The sequence below is a fragment of the Thamnophis elegans genome, chromosome 13, assembly GCF_009769535.1.
Source record: "Thamnophis elegans isolate rThaEle1 chromosome 13, rThaEle1.pri, whole genome shotgun sequence".
Taxonomy (NCBI): domain Eukaryota; kingdom Metazoa; phylum Chordata; class Lepidosauria; order Squamata; family Colubridae; genus Thamnophis; species Thamnophis elegans.
In genome coordinates this window covers 22,543,069-22,557,964 of record NC_045553.1, presented here as the reverse complement: position 1 = coordinate 22,557,964, position 14,896 = coordinate 22,543,069, and the positions used below count along the sequence as shown (strand labels likewise).

The 14,896-nt window shown below is 43.8% G+C and overlaps 1 protein-coding gene across 5 annotated transcripts in view; it reads left to right on the top strand.

Annotated features, from left to right (window-relative positions):
* Positions 1 to 547: 547 nt before the first annotated feature.
* Positions 548 to 14,896, top strand: part of ANK1 (ankyrin 1) — a 133,760-nt gene continuing 119,411 nt past the window's right edge. For all 5 annotated transcript variants that reach the window (XM_032229096.1, XM_032229098.1, XM_032229097.1 and 2 more), the window contains exon 1: positions 548 to 635. In XM_032229096.1, coding sequence (XP_032084987.1) covers positions 606 to 635 — 30 coding nt within the window. In that variant the 5' untranslated portion in view covers positions 548 to 605. The remainder of the gene's footprint in view (positions 636 to 14,896) is intronic.

Genomic DNA, 14,896 nt, shown 5'->3' with positions numbered 1-14,896 from the left:
TACTATTTTTGTGTATAATATAAGCTAGCTAGCTAGCTAGATGATAGATAGATATAGATGATAGACAGACAGACAGACAGACAGACAGACAGACACACCTGCTTTCTATTTCAACAACTTTTAAGATGTATGGACTTAAAACTTCAGAAAGCTGGCTGGGGAATTCTGGGAGTTGAAGTCCACACATTTTAAAGTAGCCAAGGGTGAGGAATCAGACTTCACATAACATTTTAAAGTGGAATTGACCCTTTTCTTGGCTTACACAATAAATTGAGCCATAAAATAGCAACACAGGCTGGGTTCACTCCTCCACCCCCAATTAATGCTAACCCACACTTGCAGGGGACGATGGATATGTCTGGAGAAGAACTTGGGGAAGGCTGTTCCTGGCTAACATTTGAGCAGCCTGTCCCTTGGGAAGCCTTTCCCTGAGTTGGAACTGCTGATCTTCTCTAATCTCCTGAGCCCAGAAGGTGACTCCTCCCATCTTCCACAGCCGACATCTACAGATAAGGGACTGCCCCAGCGTAGCCTAAAGAGCTTGGGTCAGAAGAGACTTTGCTTGTGTAAGTGTGCAAGCAGAAAGTGTGTGCAAGAAAGGGAACATGATGTCTTGTTTCAAGTGGCCCTGGGGGGTAAGTATCTGGGTTGTGGATGGTGTGTTTTCTGTTGGGGTTCTTCTACCTAAATGGTGGACAACCATTTAAATGTGAGACAGCCGTGTGCAGCAGCTGTCGAAAAAGCCAACATAGTTCTAGGCTGCATCAACAGAGGGATAGAATCAAGAGCACGTGAAGGGTTGATACCACTTTATAAGGCCTTGGTAAGGACACACTTGGAATAATGCATCCAGTTTTGGTTGCCACAATAGAAAAAAGATGTGGAGACTCTATAAAGAGTGCAGAGAAGAGCAACAAAGATGATTAGGGGACGGGAGACTAAAACATATGAAGAACAGTTGCAGGAACTGGGTGTGTCTAGTTTAATGAAAAGAAGGACTAGGGGAAACATGATAGCAGTATTCCAATATCTCAGGAGTTGCCACAAAGAAGAGGGAGTCAAACTATTCTTCAAGGCACCTGAGGGCAGAACAAGAAGCAATGGGTGGAAACTAATCAAGGAGAGAAGCAACTTAGAACTGAGGAGAAATTTCCTGACAGTTAGAACAATTAACCAGTGGAACAGCTTGCCTCCAGAAGTTGTAAATGTTCCAACACTGGAAGTCTTTAAGAAGAGATTAGATAACCATTTGTTTGAAGTAGTGTAGGGTTTCCTGCCTAAGCAGGGGGTTGGACTAGAAGACCTCCGAGGTCCCTTCCAACTCTGTCATTCTATTCTATTTCTATCTTCTCTTTTGTCTTCAGCCACCACACCGTTGGAAGGACTTTAATTTTCCTTAGCAGCTCTGTAACAGTGGAGCTAGCAAACCATGGTTTACGTAAATGTGTTTTGAATACAGAATAGCAGTTTGATGTCTATGGAGATTCTCAATCATCCAGGTCATTGTTATCTCAAAGGTGCTTTCCCAAAAAGTAATTTGACTCTTCCTTCCTTCCTTCCTTCCTTCCTTCCTTCCTTTCTTCCTTCCTTCCTTCCTTCCTTCCTTCCTTCCTTTTTTCCTTCCTTTTTTCCTCCCTCCCTCCCTCCCTTCCTTCCTTCCTTTCCTTTGTTCTTTGTTCTTTCTTTCTTCTTTCTTTCTCTTTCTCTCTTTCCCCCCTCTTTTTCTCTCTTTTTCTTTTCTTTTCTTTCTTTCTTTCCCTCCCTCCCTCCCCCCCTCCCTCCCTCCCTTCTTTTGGATTTTCAAAGAAAAAAACCAAGAAAATCCAGTTGCCTTTTGGAAAAAAAAAAAACACCTTTAGGGCAATAGGAGTTCAGTTCTGCAAATTCACAGGTTTATGCCTTGAGTTAAACTATTCTGAAGCATGATTTGTTGACTATGTCCCAGAGGCCCAATTTAGGCACCTCCCTAATTAAACCTGGATTTCAAAAAAGTGTCTGGGTTCTCCAATGTTAAGCCAAGATCAAAACAGCTTTGTTATGGCTTAAGTGTTAGTTGTATGAACTAGGAAGGGGTGGGATTGGTTCCTACCTCAGATGAAGTCCTTATTTGAATCATGGCTTGCTGACTGAGCTACACTTGGTGGGATGCACATTACTAAACAATAATTCATGCTTTACAAAAACTGCAGCTGCCAACTTTGCAGAGTGCACTCAGCTTAAACTAAGCCAACCTCTGTAGGATTCCCCCCCTTCCTTCTATTAAACTGTGGGGCCTGAACGTGGCACCTTTTAACTCTAGGAGTTAAAGCCCATAAGTCTTAAAAATACCAAGATTTGACACCCCTGTATTATACCAAATAAACAGAGGGGAAGGGTTGGAATTAAAACTACCGAGGGAATAAATTTTGCAGTGAGTTGTCATTGCTGTTGTTAGTTACAAAGTCATGTCCAACCCATCGCGACCCCATGGACAACGTTCCTCCAGGCCTTCCTGTCCTCTACCATCCTCCAGAGTCCATTTAAGCTCAGGTGGACTGCTTCAGTGACTCCATCCAGCCACCTCCTTCTCTGCCGTCCCCTTCTTCTTTTGCCCTCAATCTTTCCCAGCATTAGGCTCTTCTCCAGGGAGTCCTTCCTTCTCATGAGGTGGCCAAAGTACTTAAGTTTCCTCTTCGGGATCTGGCCTTCTAAAGAGCAGTCAGGGTTGATCTCCTCTAGGACTGACTGTTGGATGGGCTTGCAGTCCAAGGGACTCACAGGACTCTTCTCCAGCACCAGAGTTCAAAGGCCTCCATTCTTTGGCGCTTAGCCTTCCTTATGGTCCAACTTTGCAATGAGTAGGATCCAACAATTCCAGTTTGTTTTGACCTCTTCCAAGGTCCTTGAAGACTCTTTAGAGTAAAAAGCTAGGCAGCAGGAGTTGACTGATAGAGCCTGCCCAGAGTTACTTTGGAGAACAAGTTGGAAACCCCCAATTGTTGCATCCTCTTCCCTTATTTGTCCCCTAAAAATGGAGCCCAAACTTCTGGGACATTTCTGAAAAGGGCAGGCGAACTCACAAGGAGCTGAGGAGCACTCTGAAAAAACTTCTCTTCATGTTCATATCTCTCACTTGCTTCCATCTCTTCATTACCCAAAGGATGTCATTTAGTCAGGATTCCCTGCCAAGAATGCCTTTTAAAAAAAAAAGCTCCTGCTGGTGTCGTCATGAATCATCTCTAACCAACTAGTCATCTTTAGCTGTCATTCTTGATAACTAGTGACTTGCTTAAGCCTCCAATGACTCTGGGCTTTGAAATTTGTGCTCAAAATATTTATATTTAAAATACACCTGGAGGAAGTTTATCCAGTCCGAAGGTAACCAATTATTCAAAAGCATTTTGTTGAGGTCTTTCCTTGACCCTTCTCCCACCTAGCTTCACAGGGAAAAAAAAGAATTGGAAGGGACCTTGGAGGTCTTCTAGTCCAACCCCTTGCTCAAGCAGGAGACCCTCTACCATTTCAGACAAGTGGCTTTCCAGTCTCTTCTTAAAAGCCTCCAGTGATGGAGCACTCACAACTTCTGGTGGCAAGCTGTTCCACTGGTTAATTATCATCACTATCAGGAAGTGTCTCCATTCCAGGTTGCTTCTCTCCTTGATTAGTTTCCATCCATTGTTTCTTGTCTTGCTTTCAGGTGCTTTGGAGAATAGCTTGACTCCCTCTTCTTTGTGGCAGCCCATTACATATTACACTCCGCTCCACTGAGTTTCAGAATAAAGAATAATAGCATTGGAAGGGACCTTGGAGGTCTTCTAGTCCAACTCCTTGCTCAAGCAAGAGACCCTCTACCATTTCAGACAAGTGGCTTTCCAGTCTCTTAAAAGCCTCCAGTGATGAACAGGTTGACTTTGAAAATAAAGGATAAAGAGGAATTGGTGTACTTCAAGACACAGGAAAGATTCTATGATTGGCTAGAGTAAGAAATTTAGAAAATAAAATGAGAAGATACAGAATCTAGATGATATACTCTTAAATGGAAAAGGGCGGGGGGAAGAGGAGGAAAATAGAAAAGGAAGTATCAAAATACAAGTATATATTCAAGAGTGAGATAGAAAGGGGAAAAGCATAGTTAGGATCGACTAGCGAAAGAAAGGGAATAGAAAATGAAATTAAATTATATTTGGGTTTGTGGAAATACCATCCCAAGATAACATAAACTGAGAGCCGAAAGAGTCACCCTCAACAACAGAAAAAGAAAGGAAGAGAGGAGGAAAGGGGTTGAGAGGAGAGAAGGAAGAAAGAGGTAAGCAGAGGAGGGTGGAAGGGAGAGAATGAGAAGGCGAGAGGGTACGAAAGGGAAGAGGAAGAAAGGAGTAGGGGAAAGGTAAGGGAAGAAGGAAGAGGAAGGAGAGGAGGAAGGAAGAAAGTAGAGAAGGGAGGGAGAAAAGAAAGGGAAAAGAAAGTGGAAGGGATGGTAAACAAAGCAACCCAAATTGTATATTATAACTTTTTAAATGGAATAATAATGATAAATGTGAAGAAGAACAATAACTATGTGAATGTATACCTATAATTGTATGTAAGAGAACAATGTTTTTTTTAAAAAAAGCTTCCAGTGATGGAGCATTCACAACTTCTGGAGGCAAGTTGTTCCACTGATTAGTTGTTCTCCCTGTCAGGAAATTTCTCCTTAGTTCTAAGTTGCTTCTCTCCTTGATTAGTTTCCAGCCATTGCTTCCGTTTCTATATCTTGTCCATCCAGCTTTCTTCCTAAATTGGGTGGGTGGGTAGGTGAGGTGGTCTTCAAAGAAAAGCTTTGGGATGCCATCACCTAAACCTTACTCACTTGTAACATTCCTGTAAAATCAACTTGGGTCCCGGGATACCACTGGAAAGCAGAGATGATGCATCTCTATGGGTTTGCCACAGTCCAGTTTCTCATGCAAATCATCTTTGAAAGATAAATTTTTAAATGAATGAGGAGCCAGTTGGATGAGAAGGGCAAAAATTGTTCTGCAGAAGAAGAGGCTATCACTGGTTCTGTTGTTGAGCTGCAGTTTTGTTTGATTAATGTGAATGTTGTCCTCCTCCAAGAGCCTCAGTGGTGCAGTGGTTAGAGTGCAGTACTGCAGGATATTTGTGCTGACTGCCGGCTAACTGCAATTTGGCAGTTTGGATCCCACCAGGCTCAAGGTTTACTCAGCCTTCTGTCCTTTAAAGGTGGGTCAAATGAGGACCCAGATTGTTGGGGGCAACTCTGTAAATCGCTAAGACAGGGCTGTAAAAGTACTGTAAAACAGTATATAAGTCTTATTGCTATCTTCCTTCCTTCCTTCCTTCCTTCCTTCCTTCCTTCCTTCCTTCCTTCCTTCCTTCCTTCCTTTCTTCCTCCTAAAGGTTGACTCAGCCTTCCATCCTCCAGAGGTGGGTAAAATGAGGACCCAGATAGTTGGGGTCAAGAGGCCGACTCGGCATACCGCTTAGAGAGGGCTGTAAAAGCCCTATGGAGCGGGATGTAAGTCTAAGTGCTAAGTGCTATTTGGGTAGACAACATTCACAAACATCCTATTGTTGGGTATATTTTAAATCTGTGGTTTCCAACTTTCCCGGGTCAGCGGAGTGGCAGAAACAGCAGCGATGGCAGTGAGTGGGAAGGGGAAGAGGGGATGGTTTTGCGTGCACATGTGCACCTTTTTCACAAATGCAGCTTCACCAGGGGTGGGTTTCTCGCCCCGTTCCAACCGGTTCAGTTGGAACGGGGGCGGCGGCATCCTCGTGCACGCGCGCAGTGCACGCATGCGTACTAGCGCCTGTGCGATGCTCCAGCTGCTCCTGGAGGATAGCGCAGGCGCTGTATGCGTTCTGCGCATGTGTGGAAGCGCAGAACTCGTCAAAACCGGGTAAGAAACGCGGGCGGGCGGGTGGATCCTTCGGCGTTCCCGGAAGTTGCTTACTTCCGGGTTCGCCGACCAACCAGTTCGCGGGGACCGCCGCGAACCGCCTGAAACCCACCCCTGAGCTTCACACACATTTGCCCACTGCTTCCATGGCCCAATCTGACACTGGGTTGCAAATTAGGAGTTGGGAACTCCTGTTCTAAATCATAGCTGGCTATCTGTTGAGTTGAAGCCCTCATGGAATGACCATTAAAACCCATGGCAAAGGTGCTTCCTCAGGCTGCGGAGTGACTGGCAAGGATGTATGTCCATGGGTGAAATTTTGTGTGCGTTTATGTAATAATAAAGTCAAATTTGAAAAAAAGAAGAGAGGAAGGAAGAAAAAGAAAGAAAAAGAAAGGGAATGAAAGAAAGAAAAGAAAGAAAGAGAAAGAAAGAAAAAAGAGAGAAAAGAAAAAGAAAGAAAAGAATGAGAAAGAGAATGAGAAAGAAAGAAAAAAGGAAAGGAAAAGAAAGAAAAAGAGTTAGAAAGAAATAAAAAGAAAAGAAAGACAAAGAAAAGGAAGAAAAGGAGAGGAAGAAAAGAAATGAAAAAGAAAAGAAAAGAAAGAAAGAAAGGGAAAAAAGAGAAAGAAAGAAAGGAAAGAAGGAAAGGAAGAAAAGAAGGAAGAGAAAAAGAAAGAAAGAAAGAAAGATGTAGGATTTTCTTAACCCTCCTCTGGGTGGTAATTGTCTTAGTAGTCATGCCAGGGGAAGAAGAGAGATACAACTCCCTTGGTTGTGTGAAATTCTGCTTCTGAACTGTAACTGGCTCTTTGCTGTACACTCGATATGGGGAGGAGTAATCCTGAATGAAAAAAATAAACGATGACGGATGCCTAGTTATTACACTGTTCTGTGTTTTTGGCAAGCAAGAGCCAGCTCGGTTTTAACTCTGAGGAGGTGGCAGATTTTTTTTAGTTGTAAAATTGCATCCTGCAAGCCCGAGTTGTAATGTTGCACCTCCGCATTTACTTCTCTGATTACCATTCTAGCTTTACTTGCATCTTAAAAATAAAAGATGAGTCGATGGAATCTTTCTCTAAAAGGACGGTGTATTATTTATCACATTTTACGTGGTTGTCCATCTCACTCAAGGTGACCCTAGACGGGGTACAATAAAACCAACTACAGGTAGTACTCAATTTACAACAGTTCATTTAGTGACCAAAGTTACAATAGCACTGAAATAAGTGACCTGTGACTGTTCTTTACCCTTATGACCATTGGGTTGGTTCCCCCTCGCACATGTGTGCTAGTCGTTCCCAATGCTAGAGGGTGGTGCTCATCTCTGTTTCAAAGCCGAAGAGACAGTGCTGTCCGAAGACGTCTCCGTGGTCATGTGGCCGGCATAACTCAACGCCCAAGGCACACGGAACACTGTTACCTTCACACCAAAGGTGGTTCCTGTTTTTCTACTTGCATTTTTACTTGCTTTCGAACTGCTAGGTTGGCAGAAACTGGGACAAGTAACGGGAGCTCACTCTGTTACGCAGCACTAGGGATTCGAACCGCCGAACTGCCAACCTTTCTGATCGACAAGCTCAGCGTCTTAGCCACTGAGCCACTGCATCCCCACACAACCATTGCAGCCTTCCCATGGTCATGTGATCAAAATTCAGATGCTTGGCCACCGACTCACATTTATGACGGTCGCAGCATCCCAAGATCACACAATCCCCTTTTGCGACATTCCGACAAGCAAAATCAATGGGGAAGCCTGATTCACTTAACAACCATGCTACTAACTTAACAACAGCAGTGCTTCACCTTAACAACTGTGGCAAGAAAGGCCGTAAAATGGGGGCAAAACTCAACACACGTTTTGCTTAGTGACATAAATTTTGGGCTCCATGGGGGATCATAAGTCGAGGACTGCTTGCATTACAAGGAAATATGAACAGTCAGTTAAAACCAATAAGCGAAGTCAAAACAAGGTTGTGAGACTTAGTACCCTGTTTTCCCGAAAATAAGACCTCCCTGGATAATAAGCCCAATTGGGATTTTGCGTACATGCGCTAAAATAAGCCCTCCCCCAAAATATTGCAACCCAGCAGCAGCCATGAGGTGACCACGCTCGCCGCCTCCAGCACCCCCAAAATAATAAGATCTCCCTGAAAATAAGGCCAATTTCGCTTATTGGGGGGGGGGGGCAAAAGAAAATACGACCCTGTCATACTTTTGGGGAAACACGGTATATCTATATCTACTAAAGCAGGAAAAAATCAACATCTAAGAATTGTTAGGACCTAAGAATTGCTTTTCCTACTGTAACTCCTGAATAAAATCCAAAATGTTTCTCGGATTTCTGGAGAACCATTTCAGCCATTTCTTACAAAAATTAAAATTTATAATGGAGCCAAGTTGGGCTATTTAGGAACTCCCAACATCATTTAAATCAGGGGGCTCCAACTGTGGCAACTTTAAGCCTGGTGGACCTCAACTCCCAGAATTCCCCAGCCAGCTTTGCTTGAACCAACTTGAAGCCTTGTGAAGATCCAAAGCAGTTTCTTTCTTTTTTTCCCCCAAGTTTTTTTAAAATTTTTAAATACAAATTATACCTATTATAGGAACAAAGCATTGTCCTAGTCTTTTCTTTTACCTGCTCTCTTTTACATAGTCCATTTTACATCATAGTCTTGTTTTCACTTTCAGCCAAATTATTCTCTTCCATTATTTTTCATCTTTATGGTTATTTTGTCTTACTACATAAACAATATCTTCCATTGCCCCTTCACAGTTTCACCAACTTTTCATTTCTTATTTTCTCCATTGGTATATTTTGCTACAAACAGCATATATCTTCTAATTCTTTAAACCTTTAAACCTAGAGAGCATTTCGTTCAGTTTTTTTCTACATTTAACAATATACTATAATTTCTTTATTTCTGAATTAGTTACGTAACCACAACAATCTTACTACTGTTCATTTTAGTCTCCTAATGCAGTGTTTTTCAACCTTTTTTGCGCAAAGGCACACTTTTTTCATGAAAAAAATCACGAGGCACACCACCATTAGAAAATGTTAAAAAAATTTAACTCTGTGCCTATATTGACTATATATAAAGTAATTTTCCCACGGCACACCTTACACTATGTCACGGCACACTAGTGTGCCGCGGCACAGTGGTTGAAAAACACTGTCCTAATATAACTCTTTTTCCCTTTCTTCCTCTTTTAGCCATTTTTCTCTTGGGCTCTCTCTTAAATGCTCTGTATTTTTTGTTGTAGTTTTGTGTTTCCCTTCCCCTCCTTGGGTTTGTGCGCCGCCCTGAGTCCCGTTGGGAATAGGGCGGCATATAAATAAAATGAACCTCGAACCTCTCAAAGATCCCACTTTTAATTCTTTTTCTTCTTCTCCCCCTTTCTCTTAACTACTTCTTTTTCTTTTCCCAGTTTCTGTGATTGTTATCTCTTTTCTCTCAGGATATTTCCTTTTATTATTCTAGTAACTTTCCCCAGGATTTTCCCTCTTCTCCTCCTTTCCTTACTATTTTGTGGTTTCTTTTTTTTGGGGGGGGGGTTCTTTTTTTGGGGGGGGCTCCCCCTTTGTCTGTTTTTTCTTTGTGACTGTAAATCCCAGTGAAATCTTCTATCTGCATTTTATTTTCAGTTCTTTTTTTCCCCACCTTGTTTTCTTGTATCTCATTTGTGCCCTCTTTTACCCCGTCTTCTCCTATTTCTTGTTCTGCATGTTCCCTTTGCTTTTCTAGCTTTTTTTTTTTTTACCAGAGCGGTTTCTGTGAAGCGTGGTAGATTCCTGGTTGAGTACTTCTCCTATTGATGGAGTGAAGGGTTGTAGATGTGAGTTTGAGAAGCTGTGGAGCATTGCTTGAGGTGTCTTTGGCAAGACGCAAACAAACCCAAAGGCCTCTCTAGCTCAGATGGTCCTTATCGGTGGCCAACAGTTGTCAATTTTTCAGTGAGGGCCCCCCAGCAAGGACAAAACGTACGTTGTTGAGTCAGTCCTTAGAAGAATGTGAGATAACGGGCATGTTACTAAAGACCTACTCAAGTCTGCTACTCCCAATCGTGGGAAGGGAGAACTTGCGCCAAATAGACCACTCTTTTGTAACTGTGAGATAGTATAGTAGGTAATCTCACAACCTGGCACATCTTCTTGGCACAAAAGACTTTTCTGAATTTTAGGTCTCCTCCCATGCCAGTGAATTCTGCTACACAGCCTTTGACACATAAGTTGAGTTTCGTAGCTGGATAGAACAGAACAACAGAATTGGAAGGGACCTTGGAGGGCCTCTAGTCCAACCCTCTGCTTAGGCAAGAAACCCTATACCATTTCTGACAAATGGTTGTCCAATCTCTTCTTAAAAACTTCCAGTGTTGGAGCATTTATAACTTCTGGGGGCAAGTTGTTCCACTAATTAATTGTTCTAACTGCCAGGAAATTCATCCTTAGTTCTAGATTGCTTCTCTCCTTGATTGCTTCTTGGTTTGCCTTCAGGAGCTTCGGAGAATATTTTGACCTGCTCTTCTTTGGGGCGGCCCCCGAGATATTGGAAGACTGCTGTCTTTTTTATAGTGTGCTGACCAAGACTGGATGCAGTGTTCCAATGCTCAGCAGAGAAGTGTATAAATGCTCAGCTCATGACTACGTTTCTCAGGACGGAGGAGTGCAACCTCAAAATCTCCTTTGCCAATTGAAGACCAATTGCAGGAACTGGGTATGTCCAGTTTTATGAAAAGAAGGACTAGGGGAGACAGGATAGCAGTCTTCCAATATCTCAGGGGTTGCCACAAAGAAGAGGGAGTCAAACTATTCTCCAAAGCACCTGAGGGCAGAACAAGAAGCAATGGGTGGAAACTAATCAAGGAGAGAAGCAACTTAGAACTAAAGAGAAATTTCCTGACAGGGAGAACAATTAATCCATGGAACTGTTTGCCTCCAGAACTTGTAAATGCTCCAACACTGGAAGTCTTTAAGAAAAGTTTGGACAACCACTTGTATGAAATGGTATAAGGCAGTGATGGGGAACCTATTCAGCACCAAGTGACCAAACCGGAACACATGTGCACACCAGAGTACCAGAAACCCAAAGACCAGCTGGCTGGAGCGCACACGCACACTGGCCACCAGGTCTCCTGGTTTCCAGCATGCACACTGGCCACCTGGTCTTTGGGTTTCCGCCGCGCACATGTGCACCAGCCAGTTGGTGTTCGGGGTTTCCGGCACCCTGGCACGCATGAAGACCAGCTGGCCGGCATGCATATACAAGCCGGAATCCAGAAGAGCAGCTAGAGACTGCGCACATGTCCATAAAGAGGGCTCTGTGTGCCACCTTTGGCTTGCGTCCCATAGTTTCGCCATCACGGGTATAGGGATTCTTGCCTGAGCAGGGGGGTGGACTAGAAAACCTCCAAGGTCGCTTCCAATTCTGTCAATAGCCAAAGGCTCCACATCCTTGTTGCGTGTCCTGATTGAGCTACCGAATTATTATTTTTCTGCTTCCAATAATTTATCCAGTAGCATTTGTGACAGACTTCTATCTTTATAAGTTTTTGGCCTTGAATGGAGTGCAATGAAGTTCATTTTGCTGCGTTTCCTGAGCTCCAGGAGCTGAACAAAACATTCTTCCAATTTTATATTGTCAAGTCCCTGGGGGGAAAGGCCAGATAGTAACAGCGTTCCATCTTTTCATGTTGAACCTAACACAGTCTCTTTTTTTCTGCCAAAAGTCCCTGCTGTGCAATTCAGGTTTCAGCAGCCGAAGGAAAAAGAGAACAGCTCACAGCTCACCTCAAGGAAGGACATGTGGAGCAGGATGCTATTAAAGCCTTAGTAAGGGATCTGGGGTGGAGAGGGGAGGTGGCAGGTTGTGTAATGCGACACCAAAATAGAGCCATTAAAAACCCGCTGGTGCCATGGGTCTGTGTGACCATTAGGGGGCAGTGCTGAATGTGTTTGGGCTTGGGGAGTTTAGCGTTGGAGAAACTCACTTGGACCCACAATAGAGACAAATTGTGTTTGTCTGAAAACTGAACCTGACAACTTCTTTAGAGTCGAGAGGAGAATAATGTTAGGAGGCCATGTGGACAAAGCCCCCCACCCTCCCAACAACCTGGAGCAGGATCTCTTCTTGAGGTTCATCATAAGATCAATCCCCTTACGCTCCCCTTGTCATTCACAATGTTTTTTTTTAAAAAGTATTTATTGAATTTTCTAACATTTAAAAGACAAAATACAAATTTACACTTATAACAGCTTTTCCATATTGGTATCCGTATCTTTTGTAACAATCTTATTTACAAAAAATTCTATCTCTATATCATTGTCCTAAGTTATACGCTTGTTTAAATACACTCTACATATGATACTTTCACTGTTTGTACCTTACGTTTTACGCTTACTCTCAAGCCGGAAGTACCATCTATTCCAAATTTGATAGTACTCAAATTTGGTACCCTCTCCTTCATTTCCATAGACAGTCTATCCATTTCTGCACATTCATAGATTTTCCTTCTTATAATTGGGTCTGGGGGAGTATCTGTTTCCAATTCTGTGCTAAAACAATTCTGCTTGCAGTAAATATGTGTAGTATTATGTATTGTAATTTTTTCCTCCATTTTCCCATCAAAGATCATCTACAATATTTATATTATCTGCAGATCAACCTCCTTCTCATCTATGCTGCTCTTCAGAGCACACTTTCTAGGGTCTCTACAGCTTTTCATCACAATGCCAAAAACATGCAGAGACCCCAGAAAGAGGGCAGAAAAGAGAAACCAAAATGATTTAGGAGGCTGGAGGCTAAAACCCATGAAGAACGGTTGCAGGAAACTGGGCGTGCCTAATCTGACAAAGAGAAGGCTTATTGGGGGGGGGGGAGGGTAGGAATCTTCCAACTGGGGGGCTGCACAGAAAGGAGGGGATGAACCTATCCTTCCAGGCACCTGAGTGCAGGACAAGAAATAACAGATGGAAACTGATCAAGCAGAGAACCGACCTACAACCAGGGAGATATTTCTTGTAAAGGTAAAGGTTCCCCTTGTACATATGTGCTAGTTGTTCCTGGCTCTAGGGGGCAGTGAATATCTCCATTTCAAAGCCAAAGAGCCAGCGCTGTCCGAAGATGTCTCCATGGTCATGTGGCCAAACACCAAAGGCGCATGAAACACTATTACCTTCCCAACAAAGGTGATTCCTATTTTCTACTTGCATTTTTTAACGTGCTTTTACGTGCTAATCTGACAAAGAGAAGGATTATTGGGGGGGGGGGCATGAACTGCTAGGTTGGCAGAAGCTGGGACAAGGAACAGGAGCTCACTCTGTTATGCAGCTCTAGGGATTTGAACCGCCGAACTGCTGGCCTTTCTGATTGACAAGCTCAGCGTCTTAGCAATTGAGCCACCGCATTCCACCACATATTTCTTGATGCAACTATTAACTGGTGGAACCGCTTGCCTTCTGGGGTTGCGGGCGCTCCATCACTGGAGGTTTTTAAAAAAACAGAGGGTGGCCATTTGGCTGTCTCCCGATTTGAGCAGAAGGTTGGATTAGAAGACCTCCAAGGTCCCTTCCAGCCCCGATTCTGTGTTCTAGGCACAGGCACATTGATGTCAGCATTCACCAAATGAGATAGTTAGGATGTGGATGGATGGAAACTAACCTAGGAGAGAAGCAACCTAGAAGTAAGGAGAAATTTCCTAACGGTGAGAACAATCAACTGGTGGAATGGCTTGTCTCTAGAAGTGCCATATACAGGGGGCTTTTAAGAAGAGACTGGACAGCTATTTTTCTGAAATGGTATAGATTCTCCTGCTTGAGGAGGGTTGCTTGGCTAGAAGACCTCCAAAGTTCCTTCCATCTCTTATTTTCTGTGTTCTAAAGCTGCCCTGAATATCTAGTGCCATGAAATGGTATGGCTGTTATTGTCCTGGCCAACTGCAACCTCTCCCTGGAGTTGTGGATGATATTGGATTGCTCAGAGCAGAGGCTAGAACCATGAGGGCAAACCTACGGCACACATGCCCAAAGTGGCACATGAAGTCATGTGACCAGGCACACGCAGTGTCACCCATTCCTCATCTGGGTTTCTGGAGCGCATGTGCACGCAATGACACTCATGCGTGCAGCAGTGCTGGAAACTGGAAGAACTGATCTTCCGTTTCCCAGCAGGAGCATGCACGCCACCCAGCTGATTGTCAGGCGCGCATGCACACCAGTAACCGGAAGACTAGCAGCCTGGCGCCCATGCCTGCCCCGTAAACTGGAAGTTCATTTTCTCGTGTGCGTAGGTTCCCTGGGCAGCTCCTCTTCCAGGTTGTGGCCCAGACAAGCATGCTCTCTCTTTTTTGGCACTCCGTGCCGGAAAGGTTCACCATTGCTGGGCTAGAATAATTGCACTGGGGTATAGAATCGTGCGCCCACCCATCTTCATGTCCGGTCACAGCACCACTTTCTGAAAAATCTGAAATTGGAAAGATATCAAGAGAGGCAGCCAGGAACCAAAGTTTTTCAACCTCGTGAACTTTAAGCTGTATGGATTTCAATTCCCAGAATTTCTCAGCTGTGGACACTAGAATCATAGGGCTGGAAGGCAGTAGTGGGAGTCAATTTTTTTTACTACCAGTTCTGTGGGCGTGGCTTGATAGGCGTGACATGACTTGGTGAGCATTGCTTGGTGGGAGTGGCAGGTGTCAGGGTTCCAAATAGCATCCAAAAATAAATCAGAGTCCAAGACAAAGTATTGCTCAAAGTTCCAATTTATTAAGAGAGCCATGTTGGTACATCTGGGAAAACCCGAATCTGAAACCTTCCCAGTTTTCCCCACCCAGTTGAAAGTTCAAGATCTTCCCCCCCCCCCACACACACCCACAGGTCCATCCCACGGTCCAATCTCCCACTGCCATGCTGGCTGCTTCCACCCATCTAGTTCTGGTCAGGTGCAGATGACCTTGGCTTTCTAGAAGGAATTTTGTTATGGCTACATAGCATCTAACTCCGTACAATCCCCCCTCCC